Here is a 27,964-nt window from a genome sequence, read left to right on the forward strand (position 1 = left end):
CGATTTGCATAACCAGAACATTTCTGAAAATTGTCAGAAACCTCTTCAAGCATGTCGTCCTCATCGGGGTCCAAACCTGATTACAGTTTGTCGTCGTGAGAGGACAAAATGCTCACATTCGATACTGTCGGACACTCTGGAGAGGTGCTCTCTTCGCAGAAGAATTCTGGTTTTCACTACAGGCCAGATGGCAGATGTTATTGTTGTGGATTGAGTGGCTCATGGTGGCGGTGGGGGTCATGGTATGGGGAGGCGTATGTAATTGGTGTGCCATGTATCCAAGACCATCAGCTCATGTTGCAAGGATGTAGACAAAATTCTGGAAAATGAAAATATGCCAATTTTTGAATTGCCATTATATACTCACTGCATATGTCCATTGAGCCTGTTTGGGATGCTGTGGATCCATGTATACGTGTGCTCTATTTTTTGCCAATATCCAGCAACTTTGTACAGCCATTGAAAATGAGTGGACCAACATTCAACAGATCACAATTAATCTGATTATGTTGAAGATGTGTAATCGGCCAATTAAATTGGCAGGGGATTAATCAGTCTGGCCCTAATAACTATTCGCATCGAATTTTCTAACCAAGCAGAAGCTCGCTATGTGCACCTCCTACATGAAGAGCCAACAGCGTTCGTTCAAGCCACAATCATTTGCTCTCTGCGTTTTGAAAGCGCTTCTATTGTAAGTGAATAGATCACAGCTTTGGCCATCGGGCTCCAATACTCTTTCCTCCAATTCTCCCATTCAAAAGAGGGATTACTTAAAATTGGCTCAGTGTAACGCTGGACAAAACACTAATCTTTCCCTTAGACACACGCATTCAAGCAAACACACATGAAGAATAACAAAAAAAAAAAAAAATCAAAATAGTAGGAAGCAACAAAATATGTATGGACCATGAATTATCAATCTCACAAATAATATAATTAAATTAGGAGTGAAGAGAAGAATGATAGATTTGTCCTTTTTGTATAAGTGGGAGTTTATGTAGCTCAGTGAAAGTGAAAGTAAGCAGCAAATGAAGCAAAGGAAGCGACAAGAATGAACAAATGTGTTGACAATGCACAGTGGAACATTCAATTCCAATGTCCTAAAGGTCATAAAAATTTAAAATCAGTGTAGGTACTAGGCATTGTGTGACTTATAGTACTGCAAGTTGCTATATACTGTAGTTCCATGTGGTGGACTTAACACATTCATTGCCAGACCAGCAAAAAAAAAAATGCATCATTTGACGTCTTTTTCCGTCAATGGCAGTCAATGAGTTAATAATAAAATGGGGCATATACAAAAACATAGTTGGGTCTTGGTGAAGTCAAAGTAAATATCTGTTTCCTCTTGGTGGGTCTTCATTTTAGTTTGAACGAGGGCTGTCAAAATTAAAGCGTTTAAATTCATTAAAGTGTTATGACAATTTTTTTTTAACTCAGTGAACTAAGTGTGTAGCCAAAGTTGGAGTCATTGGTGAGAAGATGAATAAAACTGTAGTTTTACTTTCTGATTTTCTTGCTTGATGATTGTTGGATAACTAACTCTAGTCCATTTTGATCGTTTAGTTTAACAGTTCTATTTTACCTGGAGAAGTATTCTATTCAAGGATAAAAAAAAAAAAAAAAAAAAAAAAGCTATTAGAACTAGTGTTGTTCCGATACCGTTTTTTGACCCCCGATACCGATACCCAGCATTGCAGTATCGGCCGATACCGATACCATACCAATACTTGAGGTTTTTTTTTCCTCAACATGAAAAAGCTGTCCTGCTATTGGTTCAGAGCATTCAAGAGCCAATAGGATATCTTAGATCGGCATGCAGTTAGCATGTCACATATCAGTGAATGTCATGCACGAGCAAGACACAAGATGCTGCATCCAAAATCCTATATTAGTGTTGGAATTAATGGTATTGGCATGTTACTTGTGAGTCGTCACCGATACCTATACCACTGTTTTAATGCAGTATCGGCACCTCTGCCGATACCAGTATCGGTATCGGAACAACACTAATTAGAACAATCTTTGATTGTAAATATACTTTACATTTGATGATCTGACATTAATTCCAAAATTTTACTTAACTATCTACTTCAAGCTTCGAAGAAAAAAAGTTGAAGCAGAAGTTGAAAAACGTGATTAGTCACAATTACGGAGAATTGTATGATTAATTATTATTATTATTATTATTATTATTATTATTATTATTATTATTATTATTATTATTATTAGCAGTAGTAGTAGTAGTAGTAGTAGTAGTGACCGCTTGGCCAATTAGATGGCCGTTACGACCAGTCGTCTGAAGTTGTCTGGATCCTGGGCTCGAAGCAGAAGGTTGGAAAGAGGACTGGTGGCAGCCACCTGTGCTACCCAGGTGAGTCTAGGGCGTCCAGGGGGGCGGCGCCAGCCACGAGGAGGAGGGAGAGATGCATCAGTGAGGAGTTGTTTTGCCGGTATTGAGTCATCCAGGTGGCCCACGAGACCGAGCAGATGAGGGTGGAGACCGTGTTAGATTAGGGCTCTTCATGGCTAGATAGATGACTTGAGCTAGGCCGTTGTGTCGCTGTTATTTGTCCTTGCTTGGCGCCTTTCTATCTGTCTACATTCTGACATACGTATCCAGTAAAAACCAGTTAAGGCCATCAGGCCACACATTCTCACATGGGGAGGCTGAGCCGTTCGCCCATGTGGGCGGGCGGCCTAGACAGTATAAGTGCAGGGACGATTCTGAATAGATCAGTTCCTCTTCCGCATACTAATAGAAGAGGATCCGCAGCTGTGTACTCGATCTTTCTGGCATCCAGTAAACACTTCAACTAAGAAAATGCAGCTGTCTGGTTATTACTGTTAGTATAATATCGTGAGCATTAAGATACAAGAACCAGTGGAAGTTCCCACCCAGAACTTTACAGCCGGTATTGGATTTCCTGCCCTGGTGTAAATAGTCTCGTTGCGGACAAAATCGTACCAGCGGACATGCAGAATACTCCGCAAGCAACGCCTGTGGAATGCGTCTAGGCGGCGTTGCATAACCGCCGAGAGCGTCCATGTTTCGCTGGTGTAGAGTAGGACTGGGATAATGACGGAGTCGAGGAGACGGAGTTTGGTGGCCAAGCGGGTAGAGGGGCTCAACCATACCCTAGAGAGCCTGCCAAAGGCGCTACGTGCCAGCTGGAGTCGACGCAGGATCTCGGGATCGCAGGAACCACTTGTGTCGAACTTTGACCCAAGGTAGATGAACTCCTTGACGACCTCTCGTCCATAATTATTAATGATTATTATTAACTTATTTTCACATGTAGAGTTACAAAGGATGCAACGTTAAAATGGTCTGTAAAATGAATACAGGTTTTATGACAGCAACAGTGAATATAATATGGAACACAACATTTCAATTTTCATCATTTTCTGTTAGAACAATGACAAATTATCCTGAAATGAATTGTGTTGGACCTTTCACATAAACTACTGTAAATTCAAGCCAGCAAATGATTATTATTTCCCTTAATTTGCTTGTCACACAAATCTCAGATTACAATTGAGCACCTGTTGTTGAAGGCAGTGGGATCATATTGAGATATTAACCATATGCCAATTACATTTTCTTGTCTATTTGTCTCTGTGTGTTATTGTTTCCATCTGTCAACTCCATTGAATTAGAACAAAATTTCATATTTCCAGCTTCAAGTTTGCCTTCCCACAAACTGCCATTCCCAGAAATAACACGAGCTGACAGTGAAGGAAGGGGATTTGTCATCCGAGCTGGCAAATAACAAACACTTCAAATCAAAGCATTTTTCTACTGCCATTGTCCATACGGCATCCTGCCCATCACCCTCGGGTGGGATGATTTTGTCTAATTTCTTTTTTCATATTTTTACATTTTGCGGCCACATTTAAATGCTGCTGCGTTTCTGTCAGCGGTGCCCAGAAATATCTTTTCAATATCGGTTATGCGCTCAGTCAAAAAGACTTAACTTTCATCGCATGGTTTGGAGGCTATTTAGAAAGAGATAAGAGTCGAGGAAAAAGGGAGATGATAAAACACAATGCATAGGCAGACGTACATGAGGAAGAACACCTAATTATAAACACACACAAAAAAAGCACAATGAAATAAAGCAACTGTGATATATATATATATATATATATATATATATATATATATATATATATATGTTGAAGGGGATATCGTGATTTGGAACTGCTTTGCTACTCCAGGGCCTTGATGCATTGATATTATTGACAAAAAAACAACACAAAAAAGAATTCCAAGGTCCATCACAACATTTGGCAGGAAAACACAAGACCATCTGTCTGCCGATAGGGTTGATCTTAAATGACGTCACAATTTGCATAAGGCCTGAACGTTGGGATAAATATTTAGAATGGCGACACGGTCGACACCCGTAACAATATGCATCATTTTGGAAGAGGACGATGTCCCAGGTGCTAAATTTCAACATAGTTCAATCGACAAACACAGTGTGGAACAGCTTACATGCAGAGGCCTCAAAGTGACCGGGAAAAAATGTTTTAGTAGAAAGGTAAGATTTATTATATGATCATAGCTCTCACTCCAGTGCAGTCCAGCTAGCTAACCTCGTGTTGCTAATTTAGCTAATTTTTAAAAATATTTATAAGCTGATCCATCCATTCTGTTTTCCCAGATGCCAACTTGCAGTCAATCAAAAGCTACTTATCGATCCATCTATAGACGTTGGTACACGGTCATCAAAGCTGCATCACAGCGGGGGTCAAATCCAGCAAATGAGGATCCTCTGCCACAAACTGGAGATTTGAAAGATTTTCCTCAGATGTGGCATCCCGGTGACCTTCAATAATGGCCACATTTATCATCACATTACAGTGTCTGTGCAAGAAAATGGTGATGTTGAAAATGAAGAACCGTACTGCCGGACCACAAAACCCATGCGAAGAGGCGAAGAGTTGTTTGAAAGCAGAAATGTGACCTCAAGGCAGGATTTGTGTCGGGGAAACCTTCATCATGTGAAAGCAAAAGTCCTTGGAAGCATGCAAAAAAAAAAAAAAGAAAAAAAAAAAGCATAGAGTGCTGAAATTGTCCTCGTGAAGCACACTGGGTTTGTTGAAAATGCTTCTTGTGAGTACAAGGCTGCCGATCTATTGATCAATTATTCCGATCTACAACTATAGAAAACAACTGGCTGGGGTGATTGTTGCCAATGGAGGCTCAACTTACAAAACCCAAAGATAAACTGTACATACTTTTTTTTTTACTGACATTTACTGTACATGTTGCATTCAGAAAAACATGGCAACATAATTGCGTCAAAGAAAACAGTTTACTGTTGTAACACCAATGAAGATCAGATAACATTGCATGTTCCGTTAATTACAGAAATCCATGGAATTCTGAAGGGTTTTCTTCTTACAACTGAAGACCCTCAGATAATATAGAATAACAGAATCAGAAAAATATACCCATGTATGTTGATCTTATATGAACAATGCTAACTTTTTACAAAATAAATCGTACACTTAATGCTATAAACTGGACTTTAACCAGCGGTAAGTGTCAAATCTGTAAGTGCTAAGTAATTTGTGATGGGAAAAAAAAATAGGGCTAATATGCAATTTTAAGCACTTTTTCATGGTCAATAACATAAATTAGGAATTTAAGACATACATTGCTCGGCTAAATCTACCTCTATGGATTTGGCATTCAGAACATGTTAAAACAAAGAATGGAGATATCATGATATCCTGTTAATGTCTTCTATAATGGCCACTATATATCAGCCAATGTTTTATTGCGACCTTAGCTTGATGAGGCAGTTGGACACGAACAGGCCACTATACTGACTAAAGAGCTGAAGCCAAAGCGCTTTCAGAATGAGGCCGCAATAAAGTCGCTAGAGAAAAGCTGCTTGTCTGAACCTTTATTGATTTATTATGTTTGGGGTAATTAAAAAGCCCTCTTTAAGATTACTTTTAAATGCAGCATAAGAGGCTGTGGTAACTTGTAACAATAGGGAATGCTATGTTTACCTTGGTTAAGTAGGAAGGTAGTTGTACGAGGGAGCTTATCTGAGTCTGCTGTGCTGTGTAAAGACTAATTGGCTGGTCAGTAATGAGAACAGCTGGGAGGGGGGTGTGGCCACCAGTTGCTCAGTTGAAATGAGGAGTGCAATGATCATCCGCAATCAAGCTCCTCGTTAGAGACATGATCTGTCAACCATGGTTGAAAGAGCCTTTCTTCTTGTTTCGTGTTTATTTCAGTCAAGTCTGCAGTTAAGATGTTAAAGCCTTTTCTGCAATCATGTGAAGAATTTGGATCACTTTGAAAAATATTATTTTTAAATGATTCAAACTGCAAACTCTGATCCTCAAATGTAAAAAATACAGTGGACCAGGGATACTCGTGGTTTGGCACCTGCGGATTTGCATATTTGTTCATTGTTTTTCTCGAATATTTTTCAATATTTTCTAGTTTTTTGAGGGGGGGTTATGATCTTCAATTTTTTATGCTATAATTTCACTCTATTTACTTTCAGTCACATTACTGAAATGAGGAGTTTATTTACAATAGTCAAAACAATTACATAAAATGACTGAGACTGGGCTATACGCATTTTTAGTAGATTAAAGAGTATAGTATTATTAGATTTTGAGTTTGGAAAAAAAAAAAGACAGACATTTCTGTTTATTTTGATAAAGCAACCCAACAGGCAAATGGAAGTGACTTGTTGGAAGGGTTCATAATTGTATGTATGAATGTATGTATGGGTTTAAGAAATCGGGGCATCGTTGTGACATATTCATTTATGTTATTTTCAGTTGCACAACACTAGCAGGGCAGAACTGCCACTTGTGAATTGGTCATTTTGCAGTGTCATTCAAATATTGTTTTTATTATCTGAAAAATAGTAAAATGGCTAACTTTGCATGTTGTAGATGTGGGAATGTGAGAGAGAAGAGGGGGAAAGAGAAGGTCACCCGCAAAATTAAACTGAATATTTATCCTGACTACAGCTTTATGCTAAACTGCCAAAATTTGTCATTTTGATATTATTGCATTGTGTGTGTGTGCGTGTCATAGGTAACTCATTTTGAGGCTGGATAAACAGCTAGGTTTAGACAGTGCTTTTCAAAACAAATCGAAGAAGACAGCAGCAGGGGCTCTCGCATTTAATGCAGTAATAGTGGTGGCTGATGAAAATGGCTGCATTGAATCAAGTTTAAGAAGATCAGGATAACCAACATGCTTAATCATAATCAGTCATAATCTAACATACTGTAAATAATGTTAAGTATATGATGCTAAATATATGATTCCATAGCTGATAACCATTTTGATCATGTCTTGGTGTGTCACTGTCAAGTAGGGCTGGGCAATAAATTAATGTGATTAATGTGTCATTTTAAGAATCAAATAGTTGAAAATTAACTGAATTCAGGTGCATATAAATAAATGCACTCGTCTTCCTTCTTCAGTAATATCCTAGGTTATTGTGAGTTGTAATTTTGCAGAAAGCTGTGGCAGAATGCTGGATGGTTAGTTTACAAGATGTGTTTACAATAGTTATTGACTAGTTAATTGTGGCATTTAAGCACAAGCTATGAATGATAACTTTATGATAAAACTGATTTCAAATCAGTATACATTTTCGTTGTCTGAACATTTTGCACAGGATTTATTTATTATTGAATAAATGAAACATTTAAATAAATGTTTGATTAATGCTTCAATTAAAATTGATTAAAATTAGTGATAGACCGATATGGTTTTTGCAGGGCCAATGCCGATACAGATTATTAGTCATCAAGGAGGCTGATAACCGATATTTCATGCCGATATTCATTTGCAGTAAAGGAGAAAATAATAGCGTTAAAAAAAAAAAAAAAAAAAAAAAAAAAAAAAACAAACTTTTTCTTTTAATTTTAAACAGAAATAATAGACATATTTGTTGAATTAAAAAAATTAACAAATTGTAGGGAACTTCCACGGTCATCAGCATGTGTTAAGTTAAATTCAAAACTAAGCAAGTAAATAAATAAATAGTTTTCTACTGTAAATAAAGTTTTCCAAAATTTCAACATAAATTCTATAAATTTATTTTTTAATTATTATTATTGTTTGGACTTCCCAGTATTTACAGTGAATAAAAAAATAGTTTTCTAATGTTTTCTACTGTAAATAAAGTTTTCCAAAATTTCAACATAATTTCTAAATTTATTTATTTATTTTTATGTATTTTTTTTTAAATTAAACCGTGTTGCAGTGAATAAATAAATAAATAAATAAATAAATACACACAACACGCAACTCACTCAGAGCAAATGCTGCAAAATAGAGAAGTTGGAATTCAATAAACTTTTTGCATGATTTCTTATACTCAATAGAACACTCATAGTTTAAAGCCCAACATAGTGTGTAAAGAAGCTTTGTGCCACTGAACCACAAAGTACGTGTTTAATAAGAGATTTATCATTTAACTGTGACAGGCAACATGGACCACCACCAGAACTCCCTATAGCATTACAGTTAGGATCCACTTCAAACCTTTCAATCAAACATAGTCGGCAATGTGTGTGGCTGAACATATCAGTATGTGTCAATGTGTAGTTATGTATTTTGATGTGAAGCTGAGTAAAAGTTTTAGAGGATGTGTTCAGCCTATGAAGTGTCACAGCAACACAAGGCTGTCTGGGAGGATAAGAGTGTGACGTCTTATCAGCCACAAGCCAGACACACACAACACACACACACACATACCCGACATACAGTGTTGCACAAAAGGAAATCACACACGCTCATATCAGCTATATAGCAACGCTTGACACTTGTCTCCTTTTTGGAAGAGTGCGTGGGGGCTGGGGGCAACAATCAGAAGGAAAGAAGGAGGGAAGTAAAGGCCTGGAGGACAAGGCTGCAAAGTGAGGGGTGAAGAATGAAAATGCAAAAATGATGAGGTCAGTAGAAGTGATAGTGAAAGATAAAGTAGCTAAAAGAAACTTTGGAGATCAAGAACGATTAGGCGAATGTAGAGCTGGGCGATATGGCCAAAAAATAAACTCCCAATTTTTTCCAGTCATTCAGGACGATTACAATTTTAATCTAATAAACGCAACAAACATTTATTTAAAGGCACGGTCTTTCGTTTTCACTCAGGAAAATGCACTATATAAATACAGGATGTATACCCATGAGCCCTTCTCAATCTACACCTCTGGGCTTCTGTTAATGTGTGGTGGTGTTTTTTTCCTAATCCCCCAGCCTGTATTTTGCCATTTTCTGTTTGTTTTGTCAACAGAGGGACGCTTCTGTGGACGGAGAGTTGTTTACTAGGGGTGTGCCAAAAAATGGATTCATAAAAGAATCGAGATTCTCACTTATGAATCGAATCGATATTAATATCCAAAAATCAATTTTATTTAAATTAGAAAGTAAGAAGAAGGGGAAAAGGCAGTTGTAGCCCACATGCTGTTTTTGTGGAAAAGGGCACTTACAATACAAAATTAATAAATGTTTAAACAAGAAAAAAAAAGACACTTTAATGTCTCTATTTGTCATTTTGTCTTGCAAAGCAGACTGGAGTACATCATGACAATGTTGTGCATATCTGTAAATTGAAGCAGAAATCATTTTTCAATTAAATAATTTTGAATCGAAAAGCGTTTAAATCGAGAATCGATTCTGAATCGAATCGTAGACCCAAAAATCGTAATCGAATCGAATCGTGAGACAGTCAACGATTCCCAGCCCTATTATTTACCCCATCCAGCCAATCGCAGAGCGGGGGGTGGCGGGAGGCGTGTCGCAGATGGGGCCGGGTGAATTTGTCGGCTGCATGACGTCACTCCCGCGGCAACTTGACAAGCATGCACTGATTTTTTTTAGTGAGTGAGTGAAAAAAAATAAAAAAATACGTGCGTGCTGTCAAGTTGCCGCGGGAGTGACGTCACAGCGACACGCCACCACCCTCTCTCCTGGGTGAAAACGGAAGACCGTGCCTTTAAAGGTTTCATTTATTCAAAAATAAATTCTGTGCAAAATGTTAAGACAACAATAAGGTATGCTGATTCTAAATCGGTTTTAGCAACCTTAACATTCATAGTTAGCAAAATTACAACTCACAATAACATCTGGATGTACAGAACATAAAAACATTCCAGAAGACAGAATTCGACTTCACCATTTATCAAATTTTCAACGATTCGATTTTCAAAATGACGATTAATCAAAGTTATCATGCTGTCTGAACTTGCCTCCTGTGAGGTAAATAGGTAAAAGTCATCCCTGGTGGCAGTCTTTTTCAAAATAAATAAATAAATAAAGCCACAAAAACAAAACATCATGACGGTGGCTCAACTATAAGGTAATGTCACACATGAATGTGGTTCATGTTTTTTGACAAGAAACGTATTTTTCCACAAGGCCAAAATCCAAAATGTATGACTTCAAAAGTTTTCCACTGTGCATTGACCATAAAAGGGCACAAATATAGATTTTGCCAGATTTTGAATTGAAGGTGCATGACACAAACTTTTCAGACTGAGAATGCCTCACCACAGGTGCCTTAAACAAAGCAGGTTGCATCTATTTGGTGTAAACACGCCATGACTGAAGATGTTTTTTTTTTGTGTTTCCCTCAGAAAAAGAGCAGCATACAGAGGAGAGGGCAGAAGTGACTCACGCAGGAGAGAAGCCATGAGCAGCCCATAAAAGTGAGTAAAGGGATGCTGAGGATGTCACAGCTGCTGGCTCGTCATAGTTTATTCATAGCCTTTTTAGCACTCATATTATCTGTGTTGTCCCATTGTTTTATGACTAAAGTATACCATATAAGCATCATAACAAGTACAAACTTGATGCCAAGTTCAGCTAGTTCAGCAAGTAACAGCAACGATATGGAGTACACAGCAAATCGGTCAGTGTTAAATTTCCAGTGTTCGATGAAATACACAGCAAGCAATGGCAATGTTAGTTTAACACCGTTAGGATAAAAAGTTACCCTGTCAGAGAATGTTGGTTGTAACCTGAATAGCACGGCCTTGAGTGTTAAATTGACCACACCCTCATTTCCGGTGAAGGAGAAACTTTCCAATTTTCCAGCATTGGAATTATCTTTGAGCAAGATACTGAACCCGCAGTTGCTATGTCATCAGTAGTCAAAATGTAAAGCGCGTACAGGGGCCTGTTAAGCATGGTTCACATGGCAAGTTTTTAAAATTGCCGGCCAACTCTCAAAGTGTGAGAGACGCCACACGTGACGAAAAAAAAAAAAATCACAGGAGTAACATTTTTTAATATACCGTGTGTGGTGTTCAGCCAGACGGTCAACACATCACACACGAACCGTGTTCATTCATGAATGTTTCCTGATTAGACGGGAAATCTCGCAAAACCTCTCGAGATCAAATGTGACTTCCTAGTAAAAAAAAAAAAAAAAAACATGGAGGACCAGTCACGATACTTCCTGATTTGTTTTAAGCTGGGGGGAACGGCATAAAAAGAAAAGACGTGGTTTAAAGGAGAGTAAATACTAGGGGTGTTAAAAAAAATCGATTCGGCGATATATCGCGATACTACATCGCGCAATTCTCGAATCGATTCAATAATCGGCAGAATCGAATTTTTTTTTTTTTTTTTTTTTTTTTTTTAGGATTCACACCTTGAGCATGGAAGAATGTTATATGAACGGAACATTAAGCCTTAATATTTTATTTTAATGCTGTTCAAACATGAAACAGATTACAACCTCTATAAGACTGAAATTTCAGATAAATAAATAATACATTTTCATATAAATCTTACACTCTACAAGCTTACTGATTAGTATTTTCAAAATTTGAATGAAAAAAAATCGCAACAATCGACTTATAAATTCGTATCGGGATTAATCGGTATCGAATCGAATCGTGACCTGTGAATCGGGATACGAATCGAATCGTCGGGTACTAGGCAATTCACACCCCTAGTAAATACTAATAGCGCAAGCATGGACTTTCTCTTGTACCATGACTGTTTTGATTTTGGATTCCCCACAGTCTTCCTGGCCAGCTCGCTTTCTGATTGGCTGCACGACGCAACTGACTGACTTATTTTATTTATAAAACAACTCATCAAGTAGACAAAGGACTTGGGGGAAGAGGGAGAAGTAAAATGACTTGGAAGCCATCCGTCACTAAGAGAACAACCCTGGTACTACCGCATCAATAATTCACATTACTACACCTAATGAGTGTGATCCAAACAAAATCACGCCTGAAATACAGCTGCTTTTCAGCTGGAGCTTGGCTTGTCACTAAAGTGAGGGAATGAAGGGAGGAGAGATGCAATATTCATCTCTTGAACACTTGAAACATACACATTTATTTTCATGAGCAGAAAGGAATGGAGAGAATCAACAGAGACTGACTGACTGACTGACTGCATGCATGCATAAGAGAGGAGCGAGAGAGTAGAATACTAAAAGTAAAAGACCCATTTCACAACAGACAAACAGAAACTGAGGCAGAAGAGGAAAGAGAGAGGAAAGTCATGAAAGGAGATTTTGTCCTTCCTTTTAGTGGAATAAGCAACTGCTGCTGAAGTGCAGGTGATAAGTGAACATTCACAACAGCACCCACAAATCCATGGAGCCACAATTCAAGTTTTCCACACAGCACAATCACAGTCACTGCCTTGTCTATAAAATGGACTTTAAAGCGGGGGCGGCAAAAGCTCAGCTTGTAAAGACTTTTAGCCGAAAACAAGGAAATGGAGACTAGTAGAGGTGCGAGTCTGCTTCTGTTGAAGAAGTAACAAAGCACCACGAAACTGCTCCCATGTTTCTCTTTGATTGGATTCAAATCCATTGAGCGATGGTGAGACATAAACAAGCAGAAGAATACAAATGCATTTTTTTTAGATACACTTTAGCATTTCAATTAATCCTTGTCGCTTAGCGGTCACACATTTATGTTTTGTACTAGTTCACAAAAAAATGTTTGTTTTTGTGGACAATGAGGTATTAACTATTCGGGCTACTCCTCTTGCAGTCTTGCTACATGGAGAAGGCACTAATCATCACTAGGAAAATACATTCAAATAATAAAGGCCTACTACCTATAAACATAAAGAAAACACTCAATTCAAAAAGTACACATCAGAGATGAAACTAAGAGTCAATAATGCTTGCACAGTGTTAAAGATTTGTAAGCCACAATCTAAACTCAGCAGGTAGCTTGGCCTATGACCTGAAAATGAAATGCTTACTCAGTAGTTTATTGCAGCTTCATTTTAACGATTATATTAGTCCCTGGGAGCAGTATCAGGAAGAGTACTTTGCAAACTCTGTCGCTTCGTAAATATACAAGTCTCAAGATATCCATAATTCTACTTGCATCTTGACTAGCTGCCTTGGACATTTTGTCCTCTCCTTGCCCCTTGCTGACTCCAGATGCCTCAATATAGGAAGTGCTTACATTGGTTCTTTATTTGTGCAGTAGTCAGCCTTAAGACAGAAACACAACACAAGCCAGATATAATATCTAGCAAAGCTGAGGTGATGAACGAGCAAGTGTTGAAGGGCTATAAATATTCTTCGCTCTCCATGACTATTTCCTCCATTTCCTGAGGGGTATATAACAGGATTTAGAGAGGCAAGGGTCTAGTGCTGCTGCCCTAAGTTCCTTTTCAAAAATTTGTTTCATTTCTTTTCTACTGTCTGTCAGAATCTCAATGCCGAACTCTCGCCTTTTCCCTTTGGACTCAATTTTATCTCAAGCTATTATCCATACATACATAAATCATGGGTGACTCTTTGCAAAGGAAAATAAGGAAGAGTTATCTCCTGTCTGTGGACATCAAACTTCCAAGACCTAAAAGCATCAGTGGGCCATTTTCAGCACACTCTGCCATGACTACCTTCCTCCAGTACACTTTTGCTGCATATTTGTGTCAATAAAAATCTGCTACTGAGCTCCTAAGCCAGATCTGGGCAAAGTACCATCCGCGGGCCACATCCAGACCATTGGCCTTTGTATGGCCCATGTGAGATAAAGAAATAGAAACGTGTACGCTATGCCACTTTTATTTGGAAAGTGGGATTTGTATTTACATATGCTTGTAAAGGTAAGCGTGAATCATGTCCTCTAAATGTCTGTTCAAGCTGAAAAAAAGACCTTTTTTTGCAGACGCACACAATCGACAGGAAGCTATTGAGCTCATTGTAGCTCCACTCGTTTACTCATGGACTATTGTTAAAGCATCGCCTGTAAGTGACTTTTAAGACACTATTACATGCGGAATGTAGATAATGATGTAGTTAGTTTTTATTTACCTTAAATGGTAATCACTATTTTCCTCATACTTATGATAAAGATGGTGGTGATTTTGAAAATCAGGTTTTCCGAAATCTTGTTCTTGCTCTTTATGGTCTTTTAGTAATTTTAGTAAGCAACATTTTATTTCTTTACTTTGCTTTTAAAATATATTTAACTCTTGTTTGTACTGCTTTTTAATGTTGCACTTTTAATTATGTGAAGCACATTGAGTTGCCTTGTCTATGAAATGTCCTATATAGTCTGTAAATAAAGTTTCCTTGCCAACTACTTAATCTCTTATAGAATGCGTTTCTGACAGTGCTTAATCACTGCATGTATTTGTTCGTTCATCATTCCCCTCGTTCAACTTGCTGTTGACATATTCACTTTGTTAATTTGTCCATTCAATTATGTGTGTACACATGAAGTCTTCTGTCGATACCATCCTTATGTACTCCTATTTGTCCACTTAATCAGTTTTCTATTTACATGCAAAGTTAATTCAGAAGAAAGGTGCTGATGAGGGCTTTCAGCTGCAAAGTTTCATGCAATGTTTTAGGAATCGTTAAGGTTTGATGAATGGAAAACTGCAATAATGCCCATGACGAACCTATCTATCTACCTTTGGGGAAAGAAATGTTTAAAATACAATAAAGGCTCAGGCTAATAGTTTTAAGCGAAACATGAATTGTCTGACAGATGCAAATACTGTACCTTTAAAAAAAAAAAAAAAACACAAAACAATAACCGGAAGCTAAGTGGTAGGGGTTCAAAGACGAGGAAAGAAGACAAGTCATCAGTATGTCATGTTTCTTGGCACTTTTCCCAATGAAATATGATGAACTGTGCACTAAATCACATACTGCTGGCAAAAATTTCCTGAAATGCCTTTCCTTTCAAATTGACTGCCAATTCCAGTAAACAGCGCTAAATGACATGTGAAGAGGGCGGGACGACCGGGTGGGGAAAAAAACAAACAATCTTGATCGAACTGTCTTCAAATATCTTCATATACACACTGAGGATTAGACATTTGCAAGTGATCAAACTTTACGCCTTTGCAAACATGCTAGTGTTATTATTTATATTATTAAATATAATTATAAATAGCATCAGAAGAAGAAAGAATTTTTGCCATCCGGCATAATAAAAATATAATTTGTGTGTGCATATGACTGTTTTCATAAAAATGTATGTTAAATAATGTAAAATAGAAAGAGGAGTGATCCCTCTCACCAGTGGATCAGAGATGTCATGTTCATAGCATGCATGATGATATGATAAAGCAGATATATTTTTGAATTGGGTTTGCACAAATTTGGGTTTTACTTGTCATACTCTCGGACCATGTTTTTTCTCAGAACCACCCGAAGACGAGTCCAATCAGCTGCCACGCCTGCACGCGTTGCCAGGAACAACTTCAAAATAAAAGCACCCAAACATTGATTTCTGTGTACAGTATTACTGTAGTAGGGAAGATTTGGGAAGATTTTATTTTGAATTATTATTTGAATTTGAATTTAAGAAATAAAAATGACTTTTAGATGAAAAATGAAATTGTCCATTTATTATACTTCCCATGTTTTTTTTTCTTCTTATTTTATTGTTTATTGTTTCATGTCCCTCAGAATAAACTTCAAAAATGTTTAAAGGAAAGCAATACGCATGGTATCGGACCTGCCTGCTGATGCTGGTCTAACTTTGCAATGTTATGCACAGACGTATTCCAACGTCACATGAAAGCGCAAACAAGCCACTGCACACGCACGTTTCATCAGTTTCAAAATTAACGTTTCATTATGAAAATTGTGTGTCGAGAGCTACAGAAATCTATCCTACACACTTTAACACGTAAAATCCAGCTCAAATTGTAAGCTAATTCTAACAATAATCACTGAATGAATGGCTTATACAGTCTGTCATCAACATCATTCATAATCATTTGTACTTCCTGTCAAATCCTGCTTGACGCACCACCGCGCATTCAACCTGCATGATCTATCGACGCAATATTCTCCTAAAATAAATACATTCTGGCGGATAAAACATTACCTCCTTCTTCTTTTGTCCTCCCCCAGACGGCAGACATAGCACCAGAAGGAAGAAAACGCACAGGACCGAGAGGTTAGCAAAGGATTTCAACCAAACAGGCGCCATGACTGAAGGATGCGCTGGCCGGGAGACACGTCTGTGCCACCCGATTGGACGCTGAGTTGACCAGTCGGCTCAAGGAGATTTCACTCGCAAAGGCTTATGGGTATTGAAGTTTTTTGGCGATACAAGGCGAAAAAACCATCCATTCATTTTCTATGCTGGATAAAAACAACGATTTGTTTTTTTTCTTCTCCGTTTATCTCTCACATTTTTAACTTTTCTTTTCCATGAAAAGTGACTTTACAATTAGTACTACTACTACTACAACTATTATTATCCACCCATCCATTTTCTTGACCGCTTATTCCTCACAAGGGTCGCGGGGGGTGCTGGCGCCTATCTCAGCTGGCTCTGGGCAGTAGGCGGGGGACACCCTGGACTGGTTGCCAGCCAATCGCAGGGCACACAGAGACGAACAACTATTATTATGTCTCAACAATACCATTTTGAATTTTCATAGGGACTCACATCCTTCACAATGTATTAATTTTATCACAAATATTTGTGTTTAATAAATAAATAAATAAATAAATAAATAAATGATGTCATTTATATATTTTGGATTCAGCAGATTTTTCTCCCATCAGATTGACAATAAAAACAAAGCCTCACTTTTAGTAATGGTTGTAATATCATCCGCTATACATCCACAGTATGAGTTGTAATGGTTCATTAGCTAATTGAATAACTCACCATTACATTGCATTTCATGCAAAATTTTTATTAGTATAATAATTCATGAATATATATCTGCAAGAAAATAATGTACCATACAGTCACGGCTCCAGGAGTTTTTGCTGGGTTAAAGTCGGGCCTAATTGGAGGCTGGGAAAATAATTTACAAATATATTTTATAATATCAAACAAAATGTTTCAGGGCTACACATATTTCTGATCCCAAAAGGCAGAAACCAATAATTACAGGATTGAAAAATATTTGATATTCTCTGCAATATAGTAGGCTACTTCATAAGGATCCAATCAGATTGTTTTTACATGTTCTCCCCCAAGCCTTAATAGGCATACTATATTTGCATGATATCCATGCATTGATATACGCTGCAGCGTATTAAATATCCATCCATACTCTGTATCACTTACTTGTGATTGGGATTGCAATTTCTCTGTACAAATTAGCACTGTGGATTTATTGTGTTGATTGGCACCACTGAAATAATTCAATGTTTTTGTCTTTAAAGTACTTAGCAAGAAAAACATCCACTAACTTATTTATCCATAATACATTCAAGTTGACAATGCAATCCAGTAAGGTCTCACTGTGATAACAAATGCAAAGGGGTGCTGTCGATATTGTTGCACCACTGTATAGTTTCTAGGCGGGATATAGTGTATATGTACCCAGGTATCCATGTCGCATTTATTCTTTCATTCATGATTTTCCACATCTGCAGTGGCAAAAGAAGTAAATTGCTTGGTAGTCGTTGTTTGTGATGAAGAGTTTTGGCACTGAATTGATGATTCTGGAACATTTGCATATGTGAGCAAGCGGCTTGAGGTAACACGCCAAGTAAATGACAGACAGAATTAAAGAAAGAAACTATTTATGGTGTTTTAAAAATGCGAGAGGAAGCCTGGTGGCAAGAGAAAGGCGTGGGGTCGGGTGATGTCACGGTGCTGGCACAGGACCAGGTGACTTCATTGGAGGTCAGTCGCTCCCTTTTGAAAAATATGACAAAGCCTTTAAAAATGTCTCCCGAAAGACAGCACAGTGTTTATTGAAAGTGAGCTGCTGTTTGTGTGTGGAGCATATGAGTGTGAGTAAGGTAAAGCGGTTGAGCGAGCACGACATCAAAAAGGAGGGAGCAGGAAAGGGGGGGGGGATACTGTGAAATGGTGGGATTGCAGGCGTTAAGCAATAGAGGTTGAGAAGGTTGAAGAGGGACAGAGTGAGAAGCGAGAGTAGGGAACAAAAAAAAGAAGCGAGGCAGAAAAACAAGAGAAGGCATCCAGAGAACGAGCGAGACAGTCATTAATATGGTGTTCGTTATCTCTCACTGACTCCCTCAACAACTGTTCCTCTGTGTTCTCTGGAGTGTAGCTTAGTTGACTCATCGTGTGTGCGTGAGTGCGTTGATCAAGTATGCCATTCACACATGAATGTATCATTTTATACAACTGATAGAACATTCAAGCTACGTGACAGGCAAGAGTGGTAACAGCAAGTAGAATAATTAAGAATTAATGGCGATGAAACTTGATGATGAAACTTCGTGGAAACTTTTTTTTTTTCCCTCACCTGTGTCTTACGACAGAACCCACTCAAGCTGTTTCTATTTGGACATTCACACATGCTGCTGCTTCTCGGATTCAGATCACTTGATCATCTGTGACAGCATCTTGTGTGACATAGGGGGAAAAAAATCTGTCATACTGAACAGTGTCAGCTAAGGTTTCCTAAATTAAAAACCGGGACACTAAAATTCCACTGAAACTCAAATAAGTAACAGATTGGTTCATTGATTGCACACGAATGTGGAATTTGATCTGCTAACCGGACACAACCAGGATAGCGTTTACTGCGTGTAAACAATAGGAATTTAATGATATCCAAACATCATGATACGATATTATCATGATATGAAGGTCACGATACGATAATTATCACGATATTGTGGGGAAGTTGGCGATACAAAAGAAGGTCACAATATTTTTAAAAAGCTCATACAACAACAACAAAAAACACACACAATATTGTTTTTGTACATTACAGCAATTAAAAATATAAAAATATAAATATTATATATATAAAAAATATATAAATATAATATAATATATATATATATAGAGACACTAATACAAGCATTACAATACATTGATGGATTTTTTTATTATTAATAAAATAAATAAATTAATTAATAGTTAATGAAATTAAATAAGAAATTAATAAATACAATAAATTGAGTTCCTCCACATATTGACTCGGTTCACAAGCATATTACATTCCCCTTCATCTGACCATTAGCGTGGATTTGAAACATAGAAGGACCAAAACATGCCTTGTAAAAATTAAACTGCACAAAAATAAAATAAAATAAACTAGCCACCAGATGGTGCTAGAACTGCACAAGTGAAAACCAATCCAACTTTCTTTTTTTTTTTTTTAACAGATGTGCTGCTTTTAATATCGTGACATGACGACGACGACGATATATTGTGCCATTTTTAAAATCGTGATATCACGATATTGCCGTTATCGTTACATCCCCAGTAAACAATGCGTCTGAAAGTTAGGTGTAAATCAACCAGTTTGCAAAAAGTCCCAGCATACTGCAGGTAAAATGAGGTGGCAGGGAGAACTTTTTCACTCTTGTTTTTGAAATGCCAACAATATTGATCACAAGATATCATCCATTCAGCGATGCAATTTTGAATCGGTTGAATCAAACAAAGCATGTGTGCTGGTGTGTTAAGTCTTAAGAAAATGTGACAACTTGCTATAGCAGGATAGAGGTAATTGACTTTTATGTTTCAGTGCGGCTTCAGAGTAAAGGCCATTGATTGCCATCTAATGCCTTTTTCTTGTCAGAGCACACAATGCTTTTTGCCACACTGAAGCTGTAAAAACAGAATCGGCACAAGCCATTTATTTTTCACTTTAATCCCACTGTTGTACAGTTCAGTGATTTATCAAGTGCTATTCTAGTAGAAAAAGTGGAATCATAAAAATAGGAGTTCTGCTTCTCTGTAATTTACATGTTTTACATTTAACCGGGTTAACTCATTAAGATGAAAAGACACACACTGAGAACATACAGCACTTTATTTGTAGAATTCACTTCATGTTCTCTCCTCCCATTCTCCAGTGTGACAAATGATAATATAAGTACTCTGGTGGTCGGCAGGCGGCGACATTCTTACAAAGTACAAGCAAGGTGAGAATGAGATATACACTACAGTACTAGGAACCGCTCTAATTGTGTTACATGACAAATTCAATTATATTCCATTACCTCAGCATATGCCACTCAGGATCAAATAAAGTCCAAACTTATGAGTAACTTATAAAACTGCAGCTTTAACACTTTATAGGGTACTCAGTGAAATATACATTAAACATCTGGCGATTCTATTTGAGGATTTGATTTAATAGCAAGGTTATTCTGATATGTCCTTATTCAAAGACACATAGTATGACATTGCAAGAGTACAACTTCTATAGATAAATTTTTTCCTTTATGAAAAATGTATTGAGCCATGTTGGAAATTGTAATCTAAATATTGAGCCTATTTTCAATGTTGTGACTTATTGATTATTGGGCATTGATTATGTCTGCATTGTATGGTGTGTCTTCCACCTAAAATATTTCATTCCTGGTGTTTTGTGGTGTGTGTGGTATGAGTTTTAGTCTACCTATTTATGTATTTATTTATCTCTTTATTCACTTACCTACTTCTTATTTATTTACTGATGTAAAATGTATTTACTTGCAAAAAAAAACTTCAAAATGTTTGCTTTGTTCTTGTTCACTGCAAAACTGATATTTATGTTTATGTACAGCACTTTGTATATAGAAATGCCTGTTCTTAAAGCGCTTTATAAATAAAGTTGAGTTATCATTACCAGTGATACACAGTACTATATGTATGTGCTGTCTACAAAAATAGAGCCCAGAGTATTGACAGTCTCGTGAGTGTTTGTTTCATTTCAGCTACAGGAATGCAGGTCTATTATAATAAAGTCCATCCGCAATCTTAAAATTGCCACGATATCATCATGTTATTGTAAAATCCCATGTTTAATATGCAACTTTGTATAGTACGACCCCCACAAAATCACCCTTAAAAAACAGTGTTTCTCTTTGCGTGTGTGTATAATACAGTCTCCTGATGTGCTGGCATCCTTTATTATACTGGCCAACATTTTTTTTTATTCCAGAGTGCCAAGGACATGCATTTTTTTTCATGTGAGTAATTCTGGACTGCTTAGTCTGAAAATGACATCCATTTTTGATATTTGTGACAATTGATAATTCATTTGAGGATATCACAAAGGCTTGTTGTTTATTCTCTAATTAAAGTGAAACAATCTTGTTGTTTACTGCTAATATCGCCTAATTTTCTGACCCCCAACGTCCTTTTTAGGTAAATCTCTCTCTTTAGGTAATCTTACTGAATACATTTTTTGTAATTGTGTAAAATTATGTTTGTAAGTGTGCCTTGACTGTAGCTGTGATTCGTTTTGTGTTGATTAGGGCCAGAAATCACAAGTTTTACTCCTCCCCTCTGCGTGATCAGCCGTGCATGTTGTGCCACAAATGGCATGCACTGCTGTCATGATCCCGGGATCGAGGTTGCGGCAGGTTAATACTTGCTTTCCAAAAACGTTATTTGCGTCACGCAAACTCGGTGTGGCTATTTGCGCTGGCGTTAGTGTATTAGACGCTGTATATCAATGAGTCTCATTTGCATTGAGGTGGGCAGATTTTGCATCAAATGTATGCAAATTACCTAATTTACATACGCGCAAATAACACCGGTGCACCGTGGCGCATTCTGGTTGGCAGCGCACTTAGTGACGGATTTCCGCATCTGTGGGTGTTTTGTGAATTAGGCGCTCCCGGATTGCTCCATTTTTACTGGTTAGCGTGGTGCAAACCGTGTCTTACACGGAGTTGTGCCCATAATGTTTTTCTATATCAAAGCCCTCAGAAAAATGGTAGAAAAAGTTTTGAAATGAATTGTTTTTAATTAAACCCTACAAAATAAGCTGACGTACATGTGATTTTAAGGTAACTGATTCTTTTTGTCTTACTGTAACACATACGTGAGCACGCCCAGGCTAAAGAAACTGTACACAGGCAGCCGAGCTTGTCCGTCTCTCCTCTGCATGTTGTCTGCCAACTCTGCCGTTACTTGCATCTCTCTTCAGCAGCGCCACCTCCATCTCTCTGTCTCTCTTGCTCTCCCTCCCTCCTCTCTCACTCTCGCTCCCTCACACTCAACTCTCTTCCTCTTCTTTCTGGGAGAGCTGCTATCTCTGGCGGTTTGCCGCATGGTCGCTAAAGACTCAACATCATCTGCTTTCCGGACTCCTCAACACTGCCGCGCGGGCACATGCCACACGGATGTAACGGCATTCACCGGACCGCACCGCAACGGGTCACTGGAGATCGAGGCTTCATTCCAGCAGAGGGATTTCTTCCTCAGATGTAACTGAGAGCGAGCTATAAGTGCACATCCCCTGCATGCGAAGATTGAACCACTTTGGTGTATGACGGAGTCCAGATTTTAGCAACACGTCCACCCAGGAAATGCAACTCCGCTGAGACTCTATTGATGCGATCTAATGATGGCGATCGGGGAGATGTTGTAGCGGAGTTTGACACTCTGAAGAGCATCCGAACTTTTCTCAAATTCTGTACAATTTCCTTGTTTTGGTCATCGCACGGGACTTCTATGCTGGTTCCAGAGTAGGCACATAGCCCGATTCGCCCTCCTCATGGAACGCTCAGCATCTTTGGATATAGAAGCGCTCAAGGTAAGACTCTCGGCTGAGTATCATGGGGACAGAGATTCACCGCGCTTGGATGCTGGGTACATGGATGTATGGGTGGTCTATTGACTGTTTTTATTGTTCTTTTTTTTTATTGACCTGCAAGTGGGCAATCAGGTCACCGGAATGTCACACTTCTAGATTGTTTTAGTGCAAAAATATATCCCAAAAAGGTGTGTGGTTCTCCAAAGCGGCTCATCACGCTCTGGCATTAAATGGATTGCAGCCGTGGTATGTCAATTTAGCGCGTGGGGCGAATTTCAATAATGCTTGGCTTGCACAGAGCTGCTGTGTGCGTCGGTGGGATGCTTGAATAACGGAGCGGAAAGGTCCGACGGGGCCGGATTCTCTGTGCAAGAATTTGGGAGCGTGGACAGAGAGACAGTGAGAGAGAGGGAGGGGTGGTGGGGGTGAAATCCACCTTACTGTTTATTTTTTTACTTTCCCTTTTCTCACTCGTGTGTAGTGTAACCACCAGTTCGTGATCATTTTCAAGTGCAATGCACAACACCCACTTGAAAGATATACTTGCTGGTGGAGTGGGTGTGATGCTGTTGGTACTTCTGACCAGAAATAGACGATACAGCATTTTTCTACACTGTAGAAACATTATGTAGAACTCATGGGGATAACATTGGGCACGCCTGTACAGTACACAGCTCTTGTTTTGGATGTCTTTAGATAATTGTATGTAAAGAAGTGACAATATTGTACTTGCAGTATTATTTCTTTGCGTGTGTCCGTGGGGGGTTAGATATTATTCACTAAAGTCAAAACATAAATACAGTTAAAAATAACAAACTATTCTTTATTATATTGCTTATCTTACTCATAGGAGCTTTGAAAAATAAAATCAGCTACAGCAAATAATGTACAGCATATAAACACACGGGATTGAGACTTTGGTCTAACGGACTGGACTGTAACACAGATGGCAATTGTAGGAGGAAATTTTTATTTTATTTATGCTACTTGCTGTTATTGGAACCCGACGATTAGAACAATCAGAAAAATCGAATCGATGCCATTCGCCTGCCGTCTGACATTTCAAGCAGCTCTTTACGTGATCACGTTGCTGAGAAGAAATTGACTTTGATTTGCTGCACAGTCTAAAGATGAAAAATTGACATTCTGATTAAAACAAATGACCTTAAATGTTAGTCAACTTGACCTAAGGAACAGTTGGGCATATTGTATTTACTCGTGTATATTGATTGTCTTTGTTTCTCCTGATGCCATAATTTGCAACTTGCTTGTGACATGTATTTGGCTTTCAGTGGATATAAAAATATGCGGTGTCAGAAAATGGTAAGTGCTGTGCATTACTTTTTTATGCAAATGATTTTTTTTTCTTGTAGTTATAGCAACACAGGCTGTTGTTGCTTTTTGACTGCAGAGTAGGAGCTATTAAGTGTCAATTTTAAGTACAGGGCTCCAGCAAGACAAGTAGCATGCAGCGGATAATGGGCACATCTGTCCAACTATGAACTATACTTGCTGCACAGCATATCAGACTTTTTTTCTGCCCTTTGCACTGCTGTTGGCAAGTATACTTGTCAATTTTCTTTTTTTTTTTTTTTCCAACTGGGATGGATGGGGGAGCATCTGATTGTGCTCCACTATAAATTCCAAACTTGGAAACAAATTTACTTATGCGCAACCACCAGTAGATGACATCATTGCCCCATTTTAGATATGAGATCAGCAAAGTTTGAGAGTCCATGGGAGAAATGGCTTTTGGGCAAACTGTTGACTATAAAAGAACGGAAAAGACAGAAAGGAGAGAGTCCATTCTGTGTTTTGGTAAATTTCGTGTATCATAAAACATTTTAAAATGTTCTAAAATGGCTGACAGTGAATAAGTTAAAGGCTATTTCTAGATACAAATGTGCTGAAAGGTTTATTGCGAGCTAAGTTTAGTGTAATACTGAAAATAGGCAGCTATTCAAAATGCTTTTTGTTGAACAGTCTTTGGCTATGTTGCTGCCAAATCAGACGGGCATCTTGCTCTGAGTAACATAAACTAATAAAAATTCCCCAAATTCTTGTTTGGGGTCTCAAGTAAAATGTTCACATGTTTATGGCACATCTCCCGTGGTCGAATTAAACATTTCAAACTCACAAGGAACATTTTTTGGTGGCCATCAACCAAAGGCAGTAAGAGTTCAGACTGTCTGATGAATAACCTTTATTTTTTGTCCACTTCCACCTGTCCATCTATCTATCCTGTCTGCTGCCCCCCTAGGGCTGGTTTTTAACATCCTTGGCAGCATGGAATGCATCTGTTGCCTACTCTTCTGAGCTAAATTTGGAAGAGCAAGTGTGTCTATATTATAGAGAAATCTCTCACAAAATAATCCCAAATAAATGTGCACCCACATGTAAATTGCAGGAGGAGGATTTTTGGCTTGCAGCCTAATTTGCCTCGAAAACTTAGCAACACAGCACTCCTGTCGAGTGCATTGTTTCTTTATTTGAGTGTGCGTGTGCATGCGTGTGCTTGTGTGTGTGTTCCACAAATGCAATCAGAGGATATGAACAAGGACAACTTTGGGGATGTTGGGATTTTACCACTTTAGATCCAATATACAATATTAAGGACTTCTTTGGTGTGTGTGATTGTGAGTAAAGTGTCTCTGCTTGTAAATCACTTCAGGTTTCAATATCAATTTGGGAAGTTTAAGTGCTATTGATTGTTAGAAATAGCTGGGCCATGAATTACATGCTTTAGAGTGAAGGCAGAATGAATTTTTGCCCAATTGAAGATTAAGATCAAGCTGTGTCTGAAAAAGCAAATAGTTTAAAATTGCACTTGTAAGATTAAGTTGAGACGTTAAACAGCTCTTAAATAACTGAATTGAGACATCATTCATCTTGTCATAGTAGGAAACTAATTTCACTGAAGGTGAAATTAAGACGATAGACGAACTGGGCACAGGATTGCGTTTTCCAAATGTGTCATTGTTCATCCATGGTCCATCATCAAAATATTCTTAACTTGCCAACTAAACTTTCAGAACCGTCCAAAATGATGGTTAGTTACACATTAAATTGGCTGTAAAAGGATATCGGCTTTTCAACCACAGCCAGAGAGAATCAACATTCACAGGGTGGCTGTTTACCCACCAAGGTTTCTCCCCGCTATTCAGTAGCCACTCGAGGCTAGTTCAGTCATGCGTTTGTGGGCACTGAGCATCCAAAACGGAGCAATTAGAGGTTCAGTGATTTTTCCAAGGGCACTTCTGAAAGAGTTGCAAAACAATGACGAGAAATAAAACTCTAAAACAAAAACTGGTATGAACGTATGTTGAAATTTGATGTACAAATGACATTTCCAGCAACATGAAAGTTTCGTATTTTTTTTTCTACTTCAACATTCATACTGAGCTTGACATCAAGTTCTTAACAAATTAGCTAACTCATGCTATCCACTGTTTTGTACGTTACTGTACTGGTAATGAGCCACAGCTATCTTTCATTTAGCATTGTGATTAATATGTAAAGCTCTTTTATTATGCACATAAATAAGTTAAACGACTGGCATACTAACACATTTTCCAGCAAGCATGCATGTTTAATTGTTTGAGGGTAAAGCCATTTGTTATGTCCTCTAAGGATTCACACAACAAGGCTAGCCATAACTTTCTTTCTTGAAAATGAAATCTTCATTGGGATAATGAAAATACCAAAGAGAAGCGATTGCATTCATTATGCCAAATTGACTGTAGGCTGCCATTCTTTCCAAAGACCACATATCATGGCGTTGAACTTCACCCAAAGCTCTCCACAGCTATTAATAGTGACACACCAAAACTGCATCCATGAGGCAAGAGAGGCAGATGCTAATGCTGCAGTGGAATTTAGGGGGTGCCCAAAAATCAAGTGAAAATTCAACTTCACAATAATATATTCAATTGAATTAATACTCTTAAATCTTAAAGGGACAGTGTGTATTTTTGTTTTTTGCAAAGTTCATAAAAAAAAAATAGATTAATTTCAATAATATGCCAAAAAATAAAAAATAATCACATCAACGATGTGACATATTGGCGTGACCCCGGAGAGCTTTAGACAGTAACGATACAGTCATGAAATGAGCAAAACATTCCATTTTTTATTTTAACTTGTGTGACATGTTATCTTATAAATTAATGGCAATGTTAAAATGATGCTATTCAACTTCATTTGTCAGTGTATGTAGGGCTGGACTGGCCATTTGGCATACAGGGCAGATGCCCAGTGGGCCAGGGTTTTTTTTTTTTTGGGCCGATGCAGTGCTTTCTAGTTATTATTTTCCTCCATTGCCTCCCAAAAGACTGGCCCACAATTTTAGCGGGACTAGTTCATTAATCCTTTTTGAATATGGACAGCAAAATGAACCAACATCAGTCAAAATGTCAGTGGTAGAACAATGTGTTAGTAGACAGGTATGGTCAGGAGACTCATAAGTCAAAATGCCAGGGCCGATTTTTCCGGGCCAGCCTAGTCCTGAGTGTATATGTATATAAAATCTTGCACCACATTACCTGCCGTAAATACACAAATAATCTGACATCAGCATGCATGCATTTAGACTGCTACTGATTAATTTAAAGTTTTGGAAAAATCCAAACTTGTTCAAGTGAGAGTGATGATAAACCAGGAAAATAAATGGTGCCATGAATACTGGGACCAGATGTGTGCAGTAAGAAGTCTCCTTTGGGGTGCAGGTGCAGACTTGTACTAAAAGAAAAGCTTGTGAAGGCCACGAACCTACATGCCATCTATTACCATTATTAATATCACATCCAATACACATTGAAGGTCAAAGCAAAGGGTAATGAGCTATGGGCTGATAAGGGCAAATGTAATTACCGGTACTTTTTTTTTTTTTTTTTTTTTTTTTTTAAATAAGTACCCACCGTAAAGTTTAACAGAAACTAGTGTTGGACTAAACCTTTGTGATAATGGTGGCCACTGGAAATTTAGAGGAGTACCTGTAGTAGTAGTAGTAGTAGTAGTACT

The 27,964-nt window shown here is 38.0% G+C and overlaps 2 protein-coding genes across 2 annotated transcripts in view; one reads left to right on the plus strand and one right to left on the minus strand.

Moving 5' to 3' along the window:
• LOC144020562 (dolichyl-diphosphooligosaccharide--protein glycosyltransferase subunit TUSC3) overlaps positions 1-16,504 on the minus strand; it is a 58,180-nt gene extending 41,676 nt beyond the window's left edge. Inside the window, exon 1 of the mRNA XM_077524171.1 lies at positions 16,345-16,504. Within this exon, the coding sequence (XP_077380297.1) occupies positions 16,345-16,449 (105 nt within the window). The 5' untranslated portion in view covers positions 16,450-16,504. The remainder of the gene's footprint in view (positions 1-16,344) is intronic.
• A 5,899-nt stretch (positions 16,505-22,403) lies between these two features.
• The window catches only part of sgcz (sarcoglycan zeta), a 273,737-nt gene continuing 268,176 nt past the window's right edge, over positions 22,404-27,964 (plus strand). Inside the window, exon 1 of the mRNA XM_077525222.1 lies at positions 22,404-22,945. Within this exon, the coding sequence (XP_077381348.1) occupies positions 22,907-22,945 (39 nt within the window). The 5' untranslated portion in view covers positions 22,404-22,906. The remainder of the gene's footprint in view (positions 22,946-27,964) is intronic.

This window comes from Festucalex cinctus, chromosome 6 (genome assembly GCF_051991245.1).
Source record: "Festucalex cinctus isolate MCC-2025b chromosome 6, RoL_Fcin_1.0, whole genome shotgun sequence".
Classification (NCBI taxonomy): Eukaryota; Metazoa; Chordata; class Actinopteri; order Syngnathiformes; family Syngnathidae; genus Festucalex; species Festucalex cinctus.